The sequence below is a fragment of the Pocillopora verrucosa genome, chromosome 9 (genome assembly GCF_036669915.1).
Source record: "Pocillopora verrucosa isolate sample1 chromosome 9, ASM3666991v2, whole genome shotgun sequence".
In the NCBI taxonomy this organism is placed as follows: Eukaryota; Metazoa; Cnidaria; class Anthozoa; order Scleractinia; family Pocilloporidae; genus Pocillopora; species Pocillopora verrucosa.
Window position 1 is genome coordinate 20,367,891 of NC_089320.1, and position 24,387 is coordinate 20,392,277.

General features: G+C 38.7%; 1 protein-coding gene across 5 annotated transcripts; it reads left to right on the top strand.

The window, feature by feature from the left end:
- The first annotated feature begins 3,853 nt into the window (after positions 1-3,853).
- LOC131777065 (serine/threonine-protein kinase LATS1) lies at positions 3,854-22,478 on the top strand. Of its 5 annotated transcripts, XM_059093277.2 has the most exons (6): positions 3,854-4,017; positions 5,233-5,439; positions 8,747-8,829; positions 15,891-16,831; positions 17,798-20,131; positions 20,933-22,478. In XM_059093277.2, exons 4-6 carry the CDS (start codon positions 16,445-16,447, stop codon positions 21,389-21,391), a joined length of 3,180 nt encoding a protein of 1,059 aa, XP_058949260.2. In that variant the 5' UTR covers positions 3,854-4,017; positions 5,233-5,439; positions 8,747-8,829; positions 15,891-16,444; the 3' UTR covers positions 21,392-22,478. The 5 variants fall into 5 exon arrangements, with proteins under 5 accessions (XP_058949260.2, XP_058949259.2, XP_058949262.2 ...); XM_059093276.2 differs by lacking the exon at positions 5,233-5,439; XM_059093279.2 differs by lacking the exons at positions 5,233-5,439; positions 8,747-8,829.
- Positions 22,479-24,387: the final 1,909 nt, after the last annotated feature.

Consider the following 24,387-nt stretch of genomic DNA (forward strand, 5'->3'; position numbering starts at 1 on the left):
AGAGATCATTATTGTCCTTGATTCCTCTGTGTACCAAGTGCTATTTGCAGCCTTGGCTGACGAAGAAGGCAAGTTTTATCGGAGACATTACTGAGGGACCTTAAGCAAACCACGACGACAAAGGCAACGAAGACATGGAAAAAAAAAAAGATCTAATTGACAAAACAATAGCTCAGCATGTGCGTTTTAAAACGTTAATTTTGTACATTTCTTAGCCGTCCTATGCAAAAAAATGACGTGAAATCACCACAATTTGCGTCGTCTGCGAACCGAAACCGCGACGGCAAATTATTTTAATTTTCATTTGGAACTCAACGTTTCTTTTATACGTTATGCTGAAGTTGAGGTGTGGCGCAGTTAGAAATTCTAATTTTTGAAATTCTAATTAAAGACAGAAATTCATTTTTTAATCGAAGTCCTCCTTGGCGTTGCCGTCCTGACTGCTTAAGGTCCCTATTCAAGATACGAATCGTTCCCTCTTTGGCAACTCTCAAGCTTGTTCAGGGCAGTCATCCAGACTGTCACAGTCAGACTGGGGCACTAATAGTGGCTGACCCTGAGATTGGAGAGTTGATTTACAATGAGATGATTGCAAGACTTCTTGGCCCAACACCTTTGATTGGAGGTCCCGCGACAAAGTATGCTGTACTTCTAGTGATAAATGCAGTGAGCCTGATACTAATTGCTGCCCATAGTGATACCAAAAGAGGGGGGATTGCTCTTTCTTCTGAGCACCCTTCCCCATCTTTTCCATGAGAGGAAGATTACCTTTTGATGATGGCGGATATTACGAAAATTTTGGCTGCAAGCTAAACTAACGGTGTTGAGCTATTGTCACAGTGCTTGTGGACAGATAAGAACCGAGCGAGTTATCGGAATTGCCTCGAGCGTTCTTAGGATTCGGTAGTCACACGGCGTTAGCAGCACTTTGGTAAATTATTTATTAGATGTTGGGAATCACTTAAATAGTTTAAACAGACAGGTAAAATAAATATTAAAGACTTTCACTCCTTTGAATAAAAAAAAATAGAAAATAACGAACAAAAATTGAGACTAAAGTGATAAAACGTGTTCACAACCAAAAATTGAAGAGGCGGACAAACCTCTTATTGAAACAATTTGAATCATCTTCCTTGATATACCACATAAATTCATTAATTCTTCTTAGTTGCCTCCCGCAGAGATTAATTCTGAGAACGAACAAAGCAATTACGAAGTTCCTTCAAGGTTGTGGTTTGTTATGCCTGGTAGACTTAAGAGGAATAAAGATTCCGGAATGTTTGTGTAGTGATGTTTTCCAACCATGCGGTTTAAAAAATAAATCTACCACTTGATGAATGCTTCTCGAACTTGACGAAGAGTGACAACGCGACTTACAGTCTGCGATTCCAAACAGTGGTTAATTTCTTTAACGAAAGTCAGTAGACTTCAAAGTACGGTGAACATTTTGTACATGCAAAAGGAAAATCCTTTAAACACCGGCTCTTGCTTCAATTGGCCATAGCCAATTTGAATTAAAAGTTAGCGGCCTTTTCCTTTTCCTTCTAGCCGAGCAGGCGTAGCGTGAGCTAAGCGGGAGACCGAACATTTCTGCTTCCTTGAGCCCTATACCTTTGCATAACTCTTGCTTCTCTCGCTTAGCAAATTAGCCCTGCCACGCATGTCACCTTCAGCTAGAATAATAACATTGCCCAAGACGATTATACTGGACCATAAACATCCCGCATACTTCAAGTTATCAGTTATGATACAAAACGAGAAGAAACTTTCAAAATACTTTCTTTGCTACGAAGGGGTTTTTTAGCTTGGGTGTTTGTTTATCCCTAAAAAAAATCCACCTAGTTTCTCAAGTTTACCATTCACAACAAGCAACTTATTCTTCTTCATTTCTAATCAATCTTGTTCTTACTTGATTTATTACTACCCGTTTTTCCATTTTTTTAAAGTTACCCAACCAAAATTCCAGGTGTCCCACAAATTAGAAGTCAGGTGCAATGACATAATTTGAAAAAAACGGTAAGAAGCTGAGTCATGTGTCTACTTCTGGTTCTAGATGATGCGTTTCGTTCTATCAGCTTGAAATACCTTTGTGGTTTTTTTCTACGCTTTTCAACCACCACAAGAGAGAGCTGTCATTTTCGCGACAAATAGGTATAGGAAGTGATTAATTTTAACCAATTTCGACTCAGCTTGAATCATGACGTCAAAAGTGCAATTATCGAGCTTAGGCAATTTTTAAATGCTTTCATTTCTGAACAAAAAGCTGAGGTTTGCCAAGTTGTGTATCCAAATTTAAATCATGCCAGAATATCGAGCTGTTAATAAACGTTGGATACCATCACACGCAAATTAAAAATGTATGACGTATGGGAACGTCTGAGAGCCTCTGAAAGAAGTAGAAAAGAGACGGATGGGCAAATCATTCGCAGTCACCTAACTGGGTTGTGCCATCTGAGCAAAATTGGTCGCAGTTGGAATTTTTCAGGGAAAATAGGAATACTTTCCTCTTTATGATCTTCGTATACCTTGAAAGGGTTACCTTACATTCTTTTTTTTCCGTCTCAAAAGAAGCGAAAGCAAAAGACTGAAATAATTACCACAAATTATACGGTACCTGTTTCAGTGGGTCTTAAGATAATTGCATTCCGGTTGGTTGAAATAACAGACAAAAAGGAACCCTAATCAGGAATGTCAAAGATGTTTAAAACACGAGTTATTTGTATGGTTTCAGCTGATACCGTTGCCACTTCTTCAATTAATAAAATCGTTAATTTATGCCTGTGAAAGACTCCATTGCCTATAGGAAATGTGTCAGATATGAGAACCAGACATCCTAAAGTACCCCAGACAGACCTTAGACAGATAACGACATAACTGAGAGGGCTAATGCACACTTGTATGTAAACATGTTTGCTTATTTGGCGGGAAGAATTAAGAGAATTTGAAATATCTTTTAAGTTTTCCTGTTTTCCACTCATATATCTCTAATGCTCCAGCTTTGAAAAACATATTTTACGGTATTCAAAGGCAAACAAATGATAGTAACAGCTGCAACCAGCAGCGTATTAATACTCAAGATTAAAAGACTTGTTATAAAAAACATCAAATTGTTTGCGTTCGATAGGCTTGAAAACACCTGAGGTTATCAAGTTATTACCAATGTTCTGACGTCAATCTGACTTCAACAGAAAGCAAAGTTGGTTATTTCCTATCATTTTCCGAAGCGTCCGACAAACAGAATAGATCTTCAATTTCTCTTTTGCAACGAAATCCCACCATTTTAATAAGTAATACTTGCTTTGTCATCAGTGTAGCAAATCAAGCGTACTTTAGTGGAATACCGCAAAATTAACAGAAAACTGTTGCATCATTGCTCGCTCGAAAAAGGTTACTGTTTGAATTAAGAATAACACGGCAAGAAAATTCAGAGTATCGGAAATTTCATAAAATTTCTTACAATTTTTTTCATTCACATCGAATTGAACGATCGATGATTCTCCTTGTTCAACACGAGTTAGAAATATCATGTACACCATAGTGTGTGGTGGTTTTGCTTTTTAGGGAGGCAGTTCCGTTGCTCTGTTTGTTGCCTTTGCCTTCTATGACTACTTAAACGGTTGAAAATGTTGAAAATAAAGTTTAATTGGATGATGGATTGTTGATGGTTTTCAGAAGACATAACAACTTGTCACGTCCACTGTTTCAAGACGGAAAACCCCCACGGCTGTTCAGCATTCGTCTGTGAAGATACGTGAGGAGATGCATTTGGGAAATGTTTGAAATACTCAACGACCGCAAATGGCGTAAAATCGATAAAACGGTGACGCGAGCGAGTCATTTGCCAAAGTGGGAAAAATTACTCTGCGTAGGAAACAACTCTACACAGCTGTGCAGGCACAAAATTAACTATAAGAGTGAAAGACTAGTTTTAACTCAAGATCAAGTGCGGGGAATCAATTGATTCACTTCAGAACTGTTCCACGGACAAGGCGGAAAGATTACTGATCTAAACTTTTGGTAAGTCAGTGGCACTGCCAGTTTGTTCATATTTGATAACCAAACACGTTAAACTCAGGAAATGAGTATGGCTGTCGCGATGGTCAAAAGTGAGCCGCGTCATAATTCAACTTTGTTTCCAATCTCCACCATCCCCTGTCATCGTTATTCTGTCTTGGTTTATCATTGCCTCTTTAATGATTTCCTATCTTAGCGAACACATATTTTACAGTCGTTTGCACTAATTTGGTCTCCCCCATCTTTTGCCGTCCCTGTTCCTCCCTAGTTTATTGCTTTCTCCTTTGTGTTATTCTTCCTTACCGAACAAGTGTTTCGTAGTCTTTAGTAGTCATTTGTACGATTTCAATTTCCTTCATCCTTGGCCACTCTTGTTCATCCTTAGTTTATCAATGCCTTTTCTGTAATTTTCGTTCTCACCGCCAGAACTTATATTTAATTGCAGTCTGATTTGTAAGAGCTCCCCTTTAGTTTTTCCACACGAATTACCCACGATTTTAAGTCAGGTAAACACGTAGGTTTGCATAATTTAACAGAAGAACAAAATTCGTCTGAGCTGGATTTGCAAACGCGAAAAGTATGAACACTCCGCAGACAGAATTTGACCGGCTACAAAGCACAGTCAAAAGTCCTGTTTATTTGTATAAAGGCTGATAAACAAAATGATCATTTGGTGAAAAGTTTCTAGGAGCCTTCTTGGAGGATTTTACGAGAAAATAAACCCAGTATTCTATATGGCAGCACTCGCAAATGCATGGTGCCCATTAATGTCTATGCTATTAAGACTTTTTATATGACCTGGCGAAATGACATGTACTGGTAGCAGGCAAATGCTTACAAAGAAGGTTTCTGTTACCCAATCACATTCGAAAATTTTTCACACTGAGTTTGTTAAAATTTAATAAAAACCATCGCCACTACGAGTTAGTTGAAAGCCTACCTCTTGCTGACCTGGCAAAAGTTCTGTCGAAAGAATGCACCTTGAAATCGGGCGTTTTGAAAAATTCGTCTTTTCAGTGATAATCCTCTGTTCCTGATAGGCTTACAGATAAACCAGAGAGTATTTAAGAGTTGATTCCGATAAGTAGCTATAAAGCACAAGAAAACGCAAGACAGAGGCGCTATTTCAATTTTTGTCATTGTTTTTTGTCAGTTTCAAATAATCAAACCATTGGTGATTCTCAGAGATTCCAAAATCCTAAATGTTTACATCAACAGATCAGCTCACGGGCAGTCAAGTTTTTCCACCAGTTCCTTAACAAGATTTTGATTGACAATAAAACATCACTCTCTCCAACTTTCAACAGTTGCTTCTTGACTTAAGGATGATTTCACATTTTTATTTCTCCTTCTCCGCCTAACGATCTGACTCTGGATCCATTTCTCATGGAGACTCCGATGTTATTCCCATGATTGAGACAAACGGTAAACATCTCTCTTATTCTCACTTGTCGGATTAACTATGAGTATTTTTTTTAGCCATGAAGTTATTCCAGGGTCGAACTGCATTCAGATAAACTCGGAATGCAGTGGTGCCCCCGTCGACCAAAAACAACGGGACTAACTCGGACTAAGCAAACGGCGGCGTTTTGCCGGCAGTAAAATTAATTTATCATCTGAGATCTTTGGAAAGCTTAACTGCTTTTCAGAGATGACTATAGACAGAGGCTCAACTGTTAGGGATTAAAGATGGAAGTACGGACTTCAGACATGGTATACGACGAAAAATTCCAATGGGAATCTAATTTGTTTACAGAGGGGCATTGAAAACTTTTCCATGCCCCCTCTGAACGGTTCAGTTTTCTAGTTATGAAGATCTCCTTTTGGTTCACCTTTGTAAAATTCACTGCAATTCAAGCTAGCTTTGTGGATTAAAAGTAGCACACATGTGTGGCGGTCCCTAATTGGAGAGAGATTTGAAGGGGCTTGTTCTTTAGTATGACCTTAACCCTTTCGCTCCCAAGATCTCATCAGTAATTCTCGCTACTTTCTGCCATACAATTCTTATGATGTTAGTTCGGAGAATTTGGTATTAGATCAACTAATAATCCCCCTAAATTATATTCTTCTTTATTCTCGTCTCTTGCCTGCTTGATATTGTATTGATATTGTGAGGAGAAATTCTGTCTTGGTTACTCTTGGGAGTGAAAGGGTCAAGATAAACAAGGGAGTAGAAACTATACACGGAATTTTAGACGTTTGGTATTTCGCTTTAACGAACCGATTTCAAGAAATAACAGGATTAGGTTGTATCGTTTGCGAACTGTTGCAACACAGCTATTAAGCCATGGATCGTGAAACTGTTTTGATGAGGAAGTCTTTCAAGATAATACTCCTGTTTTTTGGCGGAACCACACCGGAATTAGTTTTTGTATAATCATTAAAAAGCCATTTTCAGCAACGAAACGTTATTGAAAATCGAGATTTGCAAGAACCAATGTCGCCGAATTTATACTTAGGGAGTAATCCCACATCATTCCCCTTCCTCACCATTCCCTCTCTTGACGTTACAGCAGGTACGTGACTTCAGTTTGACTTGTTCAATTGACCAGAAATTTTTTTTTTCAAATTCATTCACGTCTGTAAAAGTTCATTAGTGAAAGTATTATTTAGATGTCACTGAAAAGGAAATCTGTCACGATTGAATAAAACTGCGCAGAGAAGGGAACCGTTACACATAAATTTTACAGGTTCATTTTTATTCGATGAAAAACTCAGCGTTCTAAGCCTCTTCCTGACAAAGACGATTGATTAAATGTGCGTTTCTCCACGCAATATTCAATGGTTCACACTCAAACGACATTGAAAAACAGGGAAAAAAAAAACAATTAAAGTTCTATTGGAGATATGATCTGACAGATCAGTAAGATGCGGTTCGTTATCACCCGGTGAGTCCTTAATAACCCTCGAGATACAAATATTTATTTATATCCACCGGAATGTGAAATATCTTTTAAGCTGCAAAGTCACTCATTTCGAAAAACAACTTAAAGCGTAACTTGAAATTGGTTTTGTCCGAGACTTGACCCTTTTTCGATAAGATTTGTTTCTGCTAACAAAAAATAAAACATATTTACTCTCGTTGTTTTCCATGTGGAAAAAAACTTCGGTTCAGGAGGTCAACGGGAATCTAATGTCTGTACGTGACTTTGATAAAAACAACAGCAGATTTCTGTTTATCTGAAAATAGGACAAAATAAACCACAGCTCCAGAAATTATCACGAATGCTCATTTCCGTTTCCAAATTTGGAACTCCAATCGTGGTTTAACTATCAAATACTTCTTTCGAAAAAACCCAATAAGGAACATTTTATTTGGGCGTGAAATTATTATGGCTTTCTTCGTCAAAGTTACTAGCTGATACATTTCAGGTCTTTGGATGGAAATCTGCATAATTGTAGAAGTCACTGCAGCATGAATTAAGTTACCTATTCCAATGTTATACATGAGAGATTTACTGCATAAAAATAACTTTTAAAAAAAACTACCTAAGCCTGGTTAAAAAAAAAAAAAAATACAGATTGTGTTTAACTACTTTCAGCAATTTTCGGCCGTGTTCCATCACATGGTTTCATGTCCCCCTTTCGCGCCAAATTTTTCCACGTCGGTGATTTAATTCCCGAATTTTTGCCGAAATCCTGGTCTGGTAAAAATTTTCCATGTTGACACCGTTAATACTACGGTCATGCATGGTTTGAGTATTCACTTACAACACAAGGTCATACTAAGGTTGGTCTACCATCTTTTTAAAGTCTCCTTCACTGTTTCCGCGCCTTTAGTATAAAACATTTAAAAAATTCTCGATTTTCAGTACAGTTCCTTGTCATATCATATGAATTAAAGAGGAAGTGACATCTCTTTACCTCTCGTATCAACTAGACGAGAGGTGTGTGAGGTTTGATTCCTCATGGGGACTCACAATTTTTTCTTTGTCCTGAGCTCGTGACAAGAAGACCGAAAGACATATTTCTCTATTTCTTTACCGAGCTCAAAATTTACCATCTTCCTTATCCTATTTGTAAACATGACGCTATCGACACCGCTGATCCTAGCAGTATGCAGCTGCAGGACGCGTGTCATGTATGAACTTTTTAGTAGTGGACCTCGCTCACAATGAGTTCCTGTGACTCGGTGGTAGAGCATCGGAGCGCGGAATCCGAAGGTTTGAGGTTCGATTCCTTATGGGGTCTCAGAATTTTTTATTTGTCCCAAGTCTGTGAAGAGACGAAAAATATCTTACTCTGGTCAAGAGAAGGTTGTATCACTTCGCGACTGTACTACGATGACAAAAAGCCCAATTTTCTGCATTGCTATCTCAAGTAGAAAATAGGAACTTACTATGTAAATGATGCTTGATACCACATCTCGCCGAACTATCTTGCCACGCTTCGAATTGTTTACAGCTGTGGTAATTTCACTTTAAACTTACTGGAAAACGAAAATTGTTTATTATCCACGTCTCAACAATGCTATCTACTACAGCTTTCTTCTCGCCGAGAAGAACATCTGGAGAGAACAATCGATGATAAAGTTTTTTCGAAGAAAATATTGAAACAAAATTCAAGTGCGTTTTATTCTCTTTACATGGAGCAACTGTGAATTTCTCTTTAAAAAATTCATGGAATTTGTTTCACGCGGACATTAGCCGTGCCGGATGAAGTAATCCTGGCCAAGATCCAGTTAGTCTAAATTAGCAATGCATTATATAATAACTCCTTCCATTTCTCGTAGAATTCCACAAGGTACTTCACGGAAACCTTTTCCATAAACGCGAATTGCAGCGAGAAAACTGGCACGACTTCTCCTCAAAATAAGTAAGTACGATTACTATGTACCACAAAGCCTATGCCTGATAAAACTTCGAAAATGTATTCGGAGAGGATTAAATACTAATTTCTAAACGGAGGGACTTAAATTGGTGGATAGACGAGGGTTTAACAAGCGGCATAAAAAAACTGAGCTAAGTCGGTTGGAAATAAATACATAAGTCATGAACACGAGACAAAACAATCGTCGGTCATCTAGAGAGATTTTCCGGATTTATTGGTTTTATTTTTAAGATTCAAGTATTAACTCGATGCGGCAAGACCATGATTTTAAGCCACTGCTACTATAACTGAAGATATCTGAAACAATTCCATTCATATTGACGTCTAAAGTAACTGCAGTCGCTGAGAAAAACATCTCAGTGATATCTGAATTGACAATAACTTTTAAAAGGCTCCCCAAAGTCTCGAGCTCTTTCAACTTTCAGATTATATGACAATCTGGAAGGAATTTATGAGGAATTTCTGTCCTTCGCTCTATTCATTCAATGAGTAAAGCTTTCAGCTGCTTTACTATATTGTCCTGAAAGACATGAAGACAACCATGGTTTCATGTTAGAACTTTTTGTTTTGGATTTGGGTGGGAAGACACTACTGAGAGAATGTACAGCTTAAAGAAAGAGGTGAAAAGAAAAAGTACTGTCTCTAATACTTTGATTCAAAAGTTCCTCCATCGTAATTGATATCCAAATATCACATGCAGCAAAATTTTGGGTAATTTAATTAGTGACGAGACGACGAAATTAGAAATTTTCTACTTGTCGAAGCATGTCTTCAGAATTCTCTGTGCAAAGTTTGCATTTTGAAAGTAAAAACGTTCTTCCAAAAACCATTTGTTACGTAACCGGGGCACGTATTTCGCAATGCGCCCAGTATTTAACACTGATAAAAAAAAAAAAAAATGTCAGAAATCAGTCACCAGCACCAGCCTTTTCTCCTTTTGACTGCTAATTTTTTTTTTTTTCACTCTTAATTAACAAGATGATATACAAACCATGCAAAAAGCATTCTTCATAACGCCTGTCAGATGTAAATCGATATGTTGCTAATCTAAGGAGTGATGTTTAGATTTTCTTTTAACATTGTTAATTCAAATGTTCTATAGCTATAGTCTAGACGGTTTTAAAAATGATTTTAATGAACAGCAGATTGCTATTGCTGAATGAAATATTTTGAGCTAAATATCGATTAACCATATGTGATTGATTTGTCTGGCTGGCCAGTCTTGATGAATATCACCAGTCTGAGGACCATTTCGCCGGTGTCTCAATACGTCAGTGCTTGAAACTAGTATGACAGATTTTATATTAGTTTAATTAAGCCGCAAATTGACGAAAAAATGTGTTTTATGGATGACAGTCACTGAAAAATGCATATGATTCTTCTCCTAACTCGAGCTATAAACCCACACTTAACTTTGCTAAGCCCTACATGCGTGCTGAAAGCTAGTCATGAATGAACACAACAATACATGGTCTTAGTCTCCAATAAGTTTTCAGTGAGCTCAGCTCATCTGGTAAACATCCAAACACAAAATTGCTGGGCCAGGTGCGAGGTTTCAGTCGAGGTGGGGAAATTCATAAAGAATGTTTTCCTTGTCCGCCGTTCGGAACGCATGTTACATTTTTACTTACATTCTAATACATCTTTCACGCCTATAAAGGGCCCAATAAGCCCGCCTCTTAGCTTTTCATCAATCCCCCGTTTCAAATAACAGATCCACGACCTTCTTGTTCTCAATTCTCCCTGCTTTCCTCAATTACGATGCTGTTCAAATGGCTACACTTGTATTTGAAGACCTGTATTAATAGTTTCCGTCATGTTTAAAAAAGCATATACGCGCCATAAATTATATTTGTAGAAGACGAGTAACAATTCAGAAATGATGACTCACATATGAGTGCTTATGAGTTTTGAAAGCCCCCTTCACAGCCACTTTATCATGCCCTAATTTGAGGGCCCCTGGAAGCTCTGAAAACTTATGAGCCCCAGGAGCCTCCATGGAGGTTCCCCAAGGGGACTTATTAGACCGTTTACGCGAGGTTAATTTTGAAAGTCCTCTGATGCACAGCAAGGAAGCGGAGCTAAAGGTATGTTATTCAACACAGAACATAATGCCAGGTTGAAACGAAATTCAAAGTTAACAGAAATAGTTCTCATTTGCTCCTTGCCATTTGCTTTTTGCCTGTACTGAGGAGAATTTCTTTTTCGATCTTTCTTTAAATTCTATTAATATGTTTACCAGAGTTTGGAAATTTTGCGAGAAACCTGACGATTTTGTTTTGGTTGAACTGTATACTAGTCTCAATACGTTGATAGAAAACAGCGAGGTGTGCTTGACTAGAAAATCAGTTATCTTTCGCGTGCATGAATTCACATTGTAGAAATTTGTCCATCAAGAAATGAATTTTCGATTAACTAATCCTGCGCAAGAAACGAAAATTCCACATTTTTGCATATACATTCTGTGGTTTACAAGACGTCCAGTTATGTCATGAGCAAACTATATGAGACTGAACATGCAGACAAGGATTAATTAACTTTTCGCTTTCGCTGCAGAAATTCCTGGATCAAAATAGAAACTCTAGATGCAGATAAACGTCGTCTAGCTGTATCGAAACTCCCTCAGGGCTCAAAGTTAGACATTATCAATATTTTGAATGACAGCCATTCTTAGAGATTTTTAACCTCGTGTTTCAAAAGGTTATTTTGTTTTGAAATCAGCACTTAAAATTCATTTCGTTTAGTTCAACTTTGGACTTTGAGTTTCTCATGCCTTTAAGTTGACATTTACGTCATATACAAACTGTATTGGATCGTAAAAAAAAAAGATAAGCTTATTTTAAACACTTTATCAGTTCAGTACAGTCATGCATCTTCTCATAGACATTATACAGATTGCATGCTGTCTACTCGTGAAAATTCCATGTCTTCAGGACGATTCGAAGAACTATGACAAAGTTAAATCAATTTTATTCCACTCGGAGTTTATAAAAAAAGCATTCATGTTACTTTGTTTTTCACTTGTGTCGCGAGAAAAACTTTGTTGATGAAATCGATTCTAGTGCGAAGATGCTCTTCAGTGCAACATTGTGAACATCTTTCTTCGGCTTCAAAATACGCTTATTAAGCAATCAAGTAAATAGGTCTGAAACGGAAATTAGGCCGGTTTCAATATCTCTCAGCTATGGATCAAGGTGACCAATCAAACAGTATTTCTATTTCGTAACGTCTCGAGCGATCGCCTCAAAGAATATGTTTGAATTATATTTGACTTTAACCAAACTGACGGCTTTATACAACTCATTTGAACAAACTAATGCTGAAATTCCCGAAATCGCTTATGATTTCACTATTAAGCTAGTGACAGGGTTCAAAAACTTTTTCCTTTTTCGATGGATGCCAACGGTGTAATATAGGCGGTTCCGCCCGGGAAAGAGGTAGAAGGCGAATGCCAAACAACAGAGCCCGTTCGCTTGCTTAAGAGGTATAAATGGCGGTATACTGCTGGTAGCTGGCTTTGATAGAAACCTCTGGTTAGTGGGCAATTATTCAATAGCTAAAAAGAAGTTTGACTGTTCTGTCTGGGGAGTTATTATTGGTTTCTTGGGTCAGACATTTACCGATCATGAGACACCGTGAGATGGCCGATTATTGCAATTTCTTTTTTAAGCGGGCTGGACACATATGAACGAAAATTTCTCAAAATTGACCCGAGATAATGAGGCCAGGAATTATTTTTCAAAGTTAGAATTCATTCTCAAATGCAAGGCGCAGTTATAGAGTGGTCACGATTCTTTAAATTATTTAATAGATTTACTGTTATTATTTTAACCCAGCAAGTAGAAGTTTCCAGAAGAAAAATGTAACAACAGCTGGACACGAGCTTATCATGGATGGAAGTTCGCGGCCGTTTTTTTACGGCCGCTTTGGAAATTCTTGCTCCCTCTTCAACTTGAAAATTATTTCTGAAATCTTACAATTAGTCATGCATCTTGGGTTTTTCTAGTCAGTTTTCGAATATCTAATTTTTGGGAACGCAGCCCGGTCAGAAAACTTTACACAACAAAGTGGCTTTGATATTGAAAGTGTTATTGCAGGATACATGTGGAATTTAGCTCACTTCTAAAGAAAGATTATTCTGTGAGAATGCGGCTTCTAATTCGAGGAAATCAACCTCAGCGGGTCAAGTGCGTAACTGACTGTTTGATTTCAACCCCTGAAGCGACTCATATAATGCGCTGTTCTTTATCATATGATCATTTGACGATGAAAAGGCGTTCTGGGTTGTTGACTAAATAACACCGCCCACTGCTGTTCGACCAAATGCATATTATATAATAGAACAATTTACTATAATTAGAAATGTTTTGGAAGTTTGTTCTCAAGGCTCTTGCACCTGTATATGATATGACCTGGGGTCGTAAATAAAGTTCCTTCAGCTTTTTTTTTTTTGAGCGTTGAGAATAAATTCCGAAAAATTTCTCGCTAAATCAAACACTCGGAGCATAACAATCTGCAAGACTTGTTTCGGCGATGTGTTATTTAAAAAACGTTCTGTCGAAAAAACAGCGAAGGTTTTAGGAGAGAGTTTACGGGAGAAAATAAATCGGTATCAACCAATGGATATTGAACTAGTGAATTCTTAGGTGGCTAATCTTAGATTAAAAAAAAAGACTATTAAGAATCTAGCTTTAAGCAAAACTTGTAAACGAAGCAATGAAGGCGGATGTTATTACAAAGCTAGTTAACCAAAATAGACTTCAACTATTCTGCTCTGTGATGTATTTGATATAGGGTTTTCATACGGGTCAGTAATTTTACCTGTTGCTGAAACCGTTTCTAATTAACATAAGATTTGCTTTGTTAGAAACGCACCAGATTATAACTCAGAAGTGACCGTATTAGGTTTGATTTGCAATATCAAATGCCCTTTCCGGGCAAGATGCGAGGGCGTGAAGGCTGTTCGGGTAGCGGCAATAATTGTATGTTACCAGATGTCTATGAGAAATGCTAACTTAAGCACTTGTTGCACAAGAAGTTGACGAAAATATCCTCTACGTACCGCTTTACAAAAAATTGCAGCGCCTCGAGGGAAGAAAATGCTCCGGCCTATCATTATGAAACTTTGTTTGGTTAAAAAATGCCGCTTTATTTAGTCTGTTGAAGCTGACAGATTTGAGACCAAGAAAATCGGTCATGTACAACCATCCCCCACTTTGCAAAACTATCAAGAAAAGGCTTTGTTTTGCTTTCAGTAACGTGTATTATTCCGTTATCTCGCACTCTTAAGCACGAATGACGTCAACCTCAATTTAAACGCCCTGAAACACCTATATCAACATTGAAATTACATCAATCAGTTTGTTTTAGCGATTTGATATCGCACGACAAAAAGTGCTTTTGTATGACTATGACTGTAATTTTTGACGTCAGTATTAGAACTTAATTCATTTCACAAAGCATTTATTACAGCCCTGTTTATTGTGTACTTCGATGTCTACTGTTGCGAATCGATTCGGGTGTATTACCGCGCAACCCACGCAGGATTATAACAAATACACTCCCCGCTTTCACAGCGACAATACGGACTTCCTGTTCACTCAAAAATCTACTCTATATGGCCTTTTTGCGTTTACAAGATACCGCAGGTTATCGCAAGGGTCTAACACAGTGATGAATAATCCTTAAGAAGGACACTCCAATTCCCAAAATATAAGCTGGCCACTCAGTCGCTTAAGACGTGGATAGGGTCACACGCACGGCAAGAGAAAATCTTCTTAATCAACTCAGGTAAAAACAAAATAATTTTCATTGTCCTCCTGTTTGCTCCTAAATTTATACTTTTAAACACGCCGCCCGTGGTCTTCACGCAGTTGTATTTAGAATGTGGTGAATTGGGTGTGATTGGAAAGTCGCGTGGAAGGGTGCGCGAAAACTCGCGAGGGGTAGAATGGGTTTTGTTTGCTTGTGCGTTAAGTTTTCCCCGAGTTTGGATTTAGAGGGTTTCGGAGTCTGAGGAATTTAAAGGAAGCAAAGATTACTTGGTTAACACGTGGTTTTGGTTCATGGTCGCGTGACTAGGGAACATTGTCATTTTTCTTTTGATCACCATGTGTGGTAACCCAAAGGCGAACTTTTCTTTTAGCTCGTGCAGAGAATTTGGCTTTACTTCATGTCACAGTCCAAGAACCTAACCATATATAGCATAAGATGCGACTTCATGGCACTAAATCAAGTTAGCGTTGTCGAAGACAGTTTTTGTCAACATTCATCAATTCTGAGTTCCCGTAATACTCAGCCGGAAGCGCGGAAAGCCACAAAACTTGGGTATCTCCAGAATTTTTTCACAACTGCGCTCTAAGAACTACCGGAAGCCCTTAGGACTCTTTGAGACGTTGTTTCACGTGAATTCTGACTTCCCGTCCCTCTGAATTAGACTAGAGATCAAAACAGTCTATTTAACCAGTTACTAGGGGAGTTTTGAACTTGCGATGAGTCGTACAACTTTAGAGAACGAAATATTTTTGAGGGCAACATAACACACGGTTATAGCGTGAATAAATTTGTGATATTATTCACAATATTGGAATGTCGCATTATGACGCTATTCGTGGTTTCGTCTAGTATTTTCTATTGAGATTTGCATCCTTGATGCAGGCTGCATTCTTTAATTTTTTTAAGTTTCCACTTGTTAAGTCAGTAAAAACTAGCAATGAATAGATAACATGGAGATTTAAATGAAAGAATTCGAAGCGCCGACACGCAAACAACCGTAATCAAGTTTTTACAAATGTCTGAAACGAGATACTGATACTTTAGAACCCAGCTGTCTCTTGTGGACCTCGTCAGTTCACCATGGTAACCACTAGCCAATCATAAGCACAACCCAAGAAGGCACGATCGCTATGTGTCAATTAAGTTAATTTTATGTTTAAGGGGGTGGACATGTCATCTTCCAATTCTTTCGCATAGCAAACAATAAATTTTGTGCAGTTAATCTGTCTGTCCTTATCAAAGGCTCTTAACCGTTTCTATACTTCTTATAGGTTATCCGAGTCGTGCAGGATCGCTAAGAATCTGCGTTGGAGAGAAGAAAAAGCAGCAGATTCCCAAAATTCTACACTCTCGGATCGGAAGTGTATTTTGGGTCCGTAATAACTTCAAAGTGAGGTGATACCTAGAGGTCTTCCGTGGAATGTCAAATATCTAATTGCGTGAGCAAGAATCCTTCGCTTTTACAGACCAGTTTCATCGTCAGGTCAACCAAGATCCTTTGTTATTTTATTTTCGCGTCTTTCTCATAGACAGGAGCGCGTCTGGGTCTTCATATTACAACTCAACGTCAATATTCCTATTGCGAAGTGGCTGTATGTGAAACTGTAATCTTACATATTCAACAATGGAATTTGAGAATCTTTGAGTTATCCACGAAGGTGATTTCATCACTGAAGGGTCGGGTTCGAGCAAGATTTTATTTTTGGATCTATCCAGATTATACCATCCCCTGTAGGCTTCATTGTCTCGGGTTTGATTATTCAACGCTTCGCGAATCTGCGATCATCAAGAAAACACTAAGAAACATACACAAATTTCGACGAACATGTCGATGCGGGAAGGAGAACAAACGCGGCGAACGACTTATGTCGGGAACAGCCAGCAAATGCTTCGGGACATTAAGAAGAGTTTACAACATTTAAAAAGGCAACCTGAACAACCTCAGAGGCTTTCACAACAAGCAGTGGCAACCCCGAGCTCGAACGCGGCGACAACGGTTGTACACGAGCAAACTACTCAAGCAAACGCTACAAGGATTGTACACAACCCAAATCGGCGAGGAATGAGTCATGCGAAAGCCTTAGCCGAAATAAGGAGCAGTTTAAAACCCTTCGAGGCTACAGAATCTGGTTATTCTTCATGTTCTGAGAATGGAGAGGCCTTTAATAAACAGTATTTGATGGGTCAACTCAAAGCGATGGGTTTGGACGAGGTACTGTATTTATATCACAACTTACATTTTTTGTGTTTGAAAGACTTCCATGATCTTGGTTCGTTCGTTGCTTCATGTCGACGTTTCTTTTCTGTAGGTGTTGCAAACGCACAATAGTTGTAGAATAGGGTACCTCGTGTTTATTTACTTCGGCCTTAAAACCCGGGTTTATAACGATAAATTCACTCTATATCACGTATATTTACTTCTTGATAAATTACACTAGAGGGTTTACTATTGTTGTTTCTGGTACCGTTGTCCTTATATCCCGCGGATGGAAAGTAACAGATGTACTCTTTGGCATCGATTTTATTGTGATAAGTTAGTAAATGAGCTTTTAGATCTCAGGGGAAGGCCATATTTTCCGCTCGGCCGCCAGTGTTTTTTTATCGCCGGTTCTTTTTCGTGTTAAGTTACATATCCGCACTGCTTTATTATCTCAAGCATTTGGATTTGGCAAATGTTGTGTCCTTTTTGCAAAGTTTGTCCGGAAGCGCGGGTCAAAGGGTTGGTTCCAACAGATTCTTTCAGCTTCTGGCTTTGAGTTCTTAGCATGTAGTGTTAAATAGCAGTCGTTGCACTCATGCCTTCTATTCACGAGAGAACCGATACAAGAGGACGATCATGCGAAACGATGTAAAATAATATTGTAATATCTTTCTATCGAATGTCTATTTAAAGAAACATCTGGAAACAGGCATCCTGGAACTATCATTTGCCTGAAAACTGATAAATGTTTTAGCTTAAAAATAGCAGCCAAAAAATGCGATAATCGAATATCGGATTACGCGACATTTTTGAAATCCCGAAAAATGTTGGATGTTGACCTACTGATTGAAGTAGTGCGGGAATTGTGAACACATGTTTTCAATTTCTACTAAACCGGGATTTTTTTTTTGGGGGGGGGGGGGGAGATGAAATTTCTAGACAAGATATCAATAGTTACACTTTGACTTATCATTCCAGGATATGGCCACTGAAGCCATAAAGATGACTGCTAATAGGACAGTGGAGGATGCATTGCAACTGATTGAAACTTTGGCATCAACCAGGGGCTATAACAGAGTCAATTTTGGTTCAAATACACCCAACAGTCGGTCTCAACTTCCTCCCCCTTACAATGCAGCAGTCAACCGTCCTTGGAAAGGTTCAGAAGAAGAAACAGCCAGAGCAGAATCACCCATGATTGCTGTAGAAAGGGTACACAGTACAGTTTCCATGCCATGTGCACAGGCAAGTACAGGGATGTCAACACCAGAGGCTACAAGGGCTGAATGGTGTGTTCAAAGGTCAAATAATCCTGGCCAACTTGTCCAAAACTGGCGTGGTGCACGGGTAGCAGCTCCTCAGCAAAGATTTGTTGAGCGAGCAGGCCCAAAAATGCAGCTTGGTTGGAAACCTACCTCAGTTGTTGGAGCACGACCAATGCAAGGAATGAATCAGGGTCAACCACAATTTGTCAGTGGTGTTGGGGCTAATGTACCTTCTCCACAATTTCATGTAACTGCTAACCTTACGTTAACTGGAAACAACTCTGCTCCCGATGAGTATCAAGGCCAGATGGCTTCAACGGTTCCAAATGTTTCAGGAAATGGTGCAAATAATATGTCATTCAACATTTATGTCCAAACCAATTTTGCACAAAATTCCTCTGAGAACGTTCAGTCATCCACTCAAGGACAATTTTACCAAACAACGCCCCAACATATTGCTCCAACAGTTGTTCAGGGCGCGCACAGTGATGCATTGAACTCCAACTCACCCATACCAAGCACACAGCAGACTCCAGTGCCACACTTTGTTCAGTCATTTGACCCAACTCTTCATCCCCCACCTGCATATGCCCCAGTTGCAAGGAGGCAGATGCCTTCTGATGTAAGCATGGGTGAGTCAAGCAACTGGCAGAACCATGTACCACGTGTGTCATCACGATCGCCAGTACCACCTCCCTGTGATCAGTGGAGACACTCTTGGAATACGGAAACATCATCCAACTCTGGTTCGATAAGTGATGAAATGCCATGGTCTAGTTCTTATAATGACAGCGGACCTCCTTCTCCTCTGTCAGACTCATCATTCACTGTGGAGGGTCCAACAAAGGTTACCAATGTAACTGGGACAGTTGTTTATCGTCTTGATTCACCCAAACGGCCTCCAATTCCAAACATGGAGACCTCAGTTCCTTGCAATGAGGATGATGATCAAATGTCAGAGTCCGATATGGAGACTCTGACTCCCGGCCAGAGATATAGACAATACAAAGAGAAATCAAAACTAAAGACAGTTTCTCCCACTGCAACTAAATTTTACTTGGAACAACACTTTGAAAACTTAATGAAGAACACAAAGGAAAGGGAGAAGAGGCGTGTTCAGCTCGAAGAGGAGATGGATAAAGTTGGACTTTCTCATGATGCAAGAGATCAAATGCGAAAAATCCTCATGAAGAAAGAAACAAACTACACTCGTCTGAAGCGATCAAAGATGGATATCACTATGTATGATAAGATAAGTAAAATTGGTACTGGTGCATTTGGAGAAGTGTGGCTTGTAAGGAAAATAGACACAAATGTGTTGTATGCCATGAAAATCCTGCGGAAGACTGAGGTTTATAAGCGCAATCAGATGGCACATGTCAAAGCTGAAAGAGACATTCTTGCTGAGGCGGACAATGAGTGGGTTGTAAAACTGTATTATTCATTCCAAGATGAGAAATTCTTGTATTTGGTGATGGACTACATACCAGGAGGAGATTTAATGAGCCTTTTGATCAAATTTGAAATATTTCCTGAGGATCTAGCACGATTCTACATTGCAGAACTTGTACTGGCTATTGAGTCAGTGCACAACATGGGATTTGTACACCGGGATATAAAACCTGACAATGTGTTGATTGATCATGATGGTCATATTAAACTGACTGACTTTGGGCTTTGCACTGGCTTTCGTTGGACTCATGACAGCAAGTATTATGAAGAAAAGGATGGCCACAAAAGACAAGAAAGCATGGAGTATGGCATGCAGTACTGGGACCAAATGGAATATTCTGCTGATTTAAATGAACAGCTTCTTCAGAAGTCACTTCAACAAATGAAGCCATTGGAGAGGCGGCATTTTCGCAAGCACAAACGTAGTCTTGCACATTCTTTAGTGGGTACACCCAATTACATCGCACCAGAGGTATTGCAGAGAAGTGGTTACACACATCTTTGTGATTGGTGGTCAGTGGGAGTAATAATGTATGAGATGCTTGTTGGACAACCTCCATTCCTTGCTTCCACACCAGCAGATACTCAACTGAAGGTAGGTGGCAAAATCCTCATTTGAGAAAGATGTAAAAACCTTTTAGTGGTACAGTAGAAGCTTATAAATCTAACCAAAATAGACATGTGATAACTTAGTCATATTATCCAGTGTTCTCCTTTTCAGGCAGTAACTGGTAACATTTACTGCCTGTAGTACCTCTTAATGCCGTTTAAATTTCTTGGAATTCTTGAAAATTTAACAAGTAAAAGGATTGCTTTACTGGTTGGAAAATTTATTTTACCTGTCATGCTTAAAATAAGGGAGAACACTGTTATCTGTCTCACTGATTGAATAGGGCTTTTCTCTTTACTCAGTTGTAAATTATCAGGTACTGTTAGTAATATCTGTATGATGTCTAAAGCAACAGCAAGGTAGCTTGGTTGAGTATCGAATGCATTTGTCACCCTTCATTGCGAATTCCTCAAAAAGTCTGGAAAACTGAGAGGCAATTTCATTGTCCATTAAAATGTTTGTTCTTGACATTTTTCATGTGGCATTATTCTTAGTATCTCTTGATAACCTTTGATTAAATGTCAACCATTTGTGATGTGTCTGCTTTGTCTTTCCTTGTCACAAAATTCTTTATTTTTGTGATTCATTTTCTTCTGCTCCCGCAAAAAGTTGCCAGAAGTATGTTTAAAAGTGAATTGCTATAATCAGGAGTTCAAACTTTTCTGTAAATGGCTGTGTTTTGAGGCTGGACCAAAGCAAAGTTATGTTTACCACAAATAACTGTATCTTCCCTTAGTATTGCAATTAATTTCCCTGTGTAATGTGAATATCATTTCCTTTTTTCAGGTCATCAACTGGGAAACAACATTGCACATCCCCAAGCAAGCTGAACTCAGCCCTCAGGCTAAAGACTTGATCCTGAGACTGTGTACAAGCCCAGAGAAGAGGCTTGGAAAGAATGGAATTGAAGAAATCAAGAATCATCCATTCTTTGCACATGTTGGCTGGAGTTATGGTGTGCGTCGCATGCAGGCTCCATACCGCCCACGGATTGCCTCTCCAACTGACACATCAAACTTTGATCCAGTTGAGGAATCAGAGAGAATGAGCAGTGATGAAGGAGGAGCAGCCTCAGTTGCAAATGAAACGGTGGCACCCCGTCAGGGCAAACATCCTGAACACGCATTTTATGAATTCACATTCAGAAGGTTTTTCGATGATGGTGGTAATACCTATACTGCTGCAAGGAGATACTCGTCAGATGACAGTGGCACAGACACTTCTAAAGAACCAGTATATGTGTAACTAAATGATTATTTCTTATTTGGGTTTTTTGTTTCTTTTTAAACTTAATTTGAGCTGTACAATAATTCAGTTCACAGGTACTTGTTGTGAGTGGTGTTTTTGTGGTTTCATAGGGAGCATGGTTATTTTCTTGTGAATCTATCTTGGTCTGATCACAATGTTTTTTGATAAGCAGGTGAAACAATACCTTCTTCAAAAAGACATGTTATTTTGTTTTGTCTTTTTTTTAAGTCTTGGCTAGCAATAAGAATCCATACTATCTATTATACAATTTTGATACTACGAAAAAATTTTCCTTTTTATGACTTATCTAGGAAGATTTAACCGACTGTGTGCACTATCATCAGAGTTCTTCAATGAAACTAGTGACTCACAGTACTGAAGTTTATCCAAATTCTGTTAACCCTTTAACTCCCAAGATCTGATTGTTAATTCTCTCCTCTAACTGCTACACATTCTCCTGTAAATTAATTGCCTACAAGAATTTAGTGTTAGATCAAGATAACTTTTACCTGATAAGTTAGGGTATTCTCATCACCTGTTTGCTGGATAATGTATGGATATTGTGGGGAGAAGTTACAGTTTAGTCACCTCTAAGAGTTAAAGGGTTTAGGACAGAAGTTATCAACAGTACTAAGCATTCTGAAACATGCAGAAACTACAGTTTATGAGGTTTTTACTATGTCAAGCTCTTTTATTCATTCAGGCTGCTCTGCTAGAATTTATTTGATAAATCAGATTAGTTTAAAGAAAGTTTTATAATGCATTGCAGACCTATCTTAATCAAGAAAGAAAAACGACAATATACAAGAATATAACGTTCCCTTGCTGTTTTAGCAGGTCATCATGTAAGAAAAATGTTCAGAAAGGAAGATGTTCATTGTCTCTGGCATAAGTATTTGACTTGTGTTTCAAATAAATGTTATTTCTCAAGGAGGAATTTAAAGTTATCAGAGTTTTATTGCAGTACCTGTTAAAGAGTCTGTTTAGGTTTTAATTTATACCTCTGGAGTTTCTTAAAAAATTTCCCATGTACCTTGCAGCAAGAAAGAAAAGAAAGGGCAAATAAAATTTATGAGAAAAGGAATTGCTTCAGTTTATCTCATTTTGTTTGGGTTTGTTTTGGATGGGTTACTGACTTGTATTGTGGCATTCTAAGATTTGCTATACAGCGCCACGCTCTTTGTGGCACACTGGACAAAAAAACAATTATGAGATCTCTACAACACCAAAGTTGTTGGGGTCAGCAAACATTGATGAGTTCATGGTTTTACTGGCTATACAAGGTACACTGCATCAATCTCAATCCTCTGTTTTAGATTGACTGACTGGCTGACCGACAGACTGACTGACTGATTCAACAAGCAAGAAGTGGACCATATGTCATATGACAGATTGGTAGAGGGGATTGCAACAACAGTTGAGCTTTTTTGGTCTTCAAAGCAACGCGATGTGCAATGTTTATCCCTGTGCGCCTCATCCCCCCCCCCCCCCCCTTCAACGAAAAACAGTCTTAATACATAAATCCACCATGAGGGGGAGGTGCTAGGTCTGGGAGACTGGGGATTAGAGGCCATTTTCACCTACACTTGTAATGAAAACATTCCGATCACATCTATTCTTCGCTATTAAAATGCTGCTATCATAATTTTACACGAAAGCGAAGCCTAGAAACCTCCTCACCCTAAAACAGCAATATAAAAACTACGATCCCATAACCCTCCCTGCGTCTTGCACCCGTCTTCAACCCTCCGATATGTGCCGGCAAAATAAGAGTTTACGTCAATGAATATTATCACAAATTACATTTTCTGTGATGTATTATCCTTAGAAACGTTGCATGGTGCGAACAAGCAAAACATCCCACGCTATCAAACACAGGACGTTGCTCTGCAGTTTTTCAAGAGTTTCAAGCTCCTGGATCGCAAGGAATCCGTTTCCTTTTGTCTGTACCCCCTTAAAACTTCCTCGATCTTGGGGCTAATATTGGCTACTTATATTGACATCGTGGTTTGGTGATTAGTCAATATGACCGCAGAACAAAAAATAGAGAACCCAATTTAACTGAAAATTTTCGTGTAGGAGTCTCATTGATTTGTCAATAAAATTTCGTGACTTGCCACAAAGATTCCTTTGACTAAACCGAGAGAGATCTGGGCATTTCAACTTAAATTCGTTTTAGACAATCAACCATTAGCCATGTGAATGACATTTCAACCCATAACTGTGACACGGGGGCTTGGAATTTTTTTAGCAACACTGAACCAGCTAAATAAAGATATTACGAACTCACAGAAAAACCTTTAACATGTGTTAATTGTTAGGCTTCTTAATCTGGATGAGAACCTTCTTGAGTTTATTCATTAATAATGAATTGTTCGAAAGTGGTAGTAGAGGTGAGAGCCACTATTATTAAGTAGAACACCTCGCTAACCATAGGCAGTGGAACTCTCTCAAAACCCACCTGCGGTTTCCATACCGACAACTTATTTGGTAAACTTTCATACCAACTCATTAAAGGAGCAATATTTCATACATCGTCTCAGATCTCTAAAAGACGTTAGGGAACCACACACTCCGTCTTTCCACCGCTTCTGGTTTTGATGTGGTTCGAAAATGCATACTGGATTTTGTAAGATCTGCCGCACAAACTTGCAGAAAGGAATCAGAGCAGTTTTCTGAAAAAATTAAAGAAAATTGATATCTGAATAAGCGAACATGCTCAAAACACAGACTAAAGATACAGAAGAAGTGAAGAAATGTATCCTGTTCTGAGTTTCATAACAGAAAGTTTTATGCCAAAAAGGTTTTCGGACGTTTTTCTAAGGTTGATGCCTTCGTGACGGTCTACCGTCTCCAAAACGAAACTCAGACCAAACACAGTTTTAGCGCTACTTTTTAGCAACAGAAACGAAAAATATTGATTTTAAGATGTACTCTCACAATCTCAACCAGAAACTGGTTTTTTTGAAGACAAAGAGCGGAAGCGATTCAGC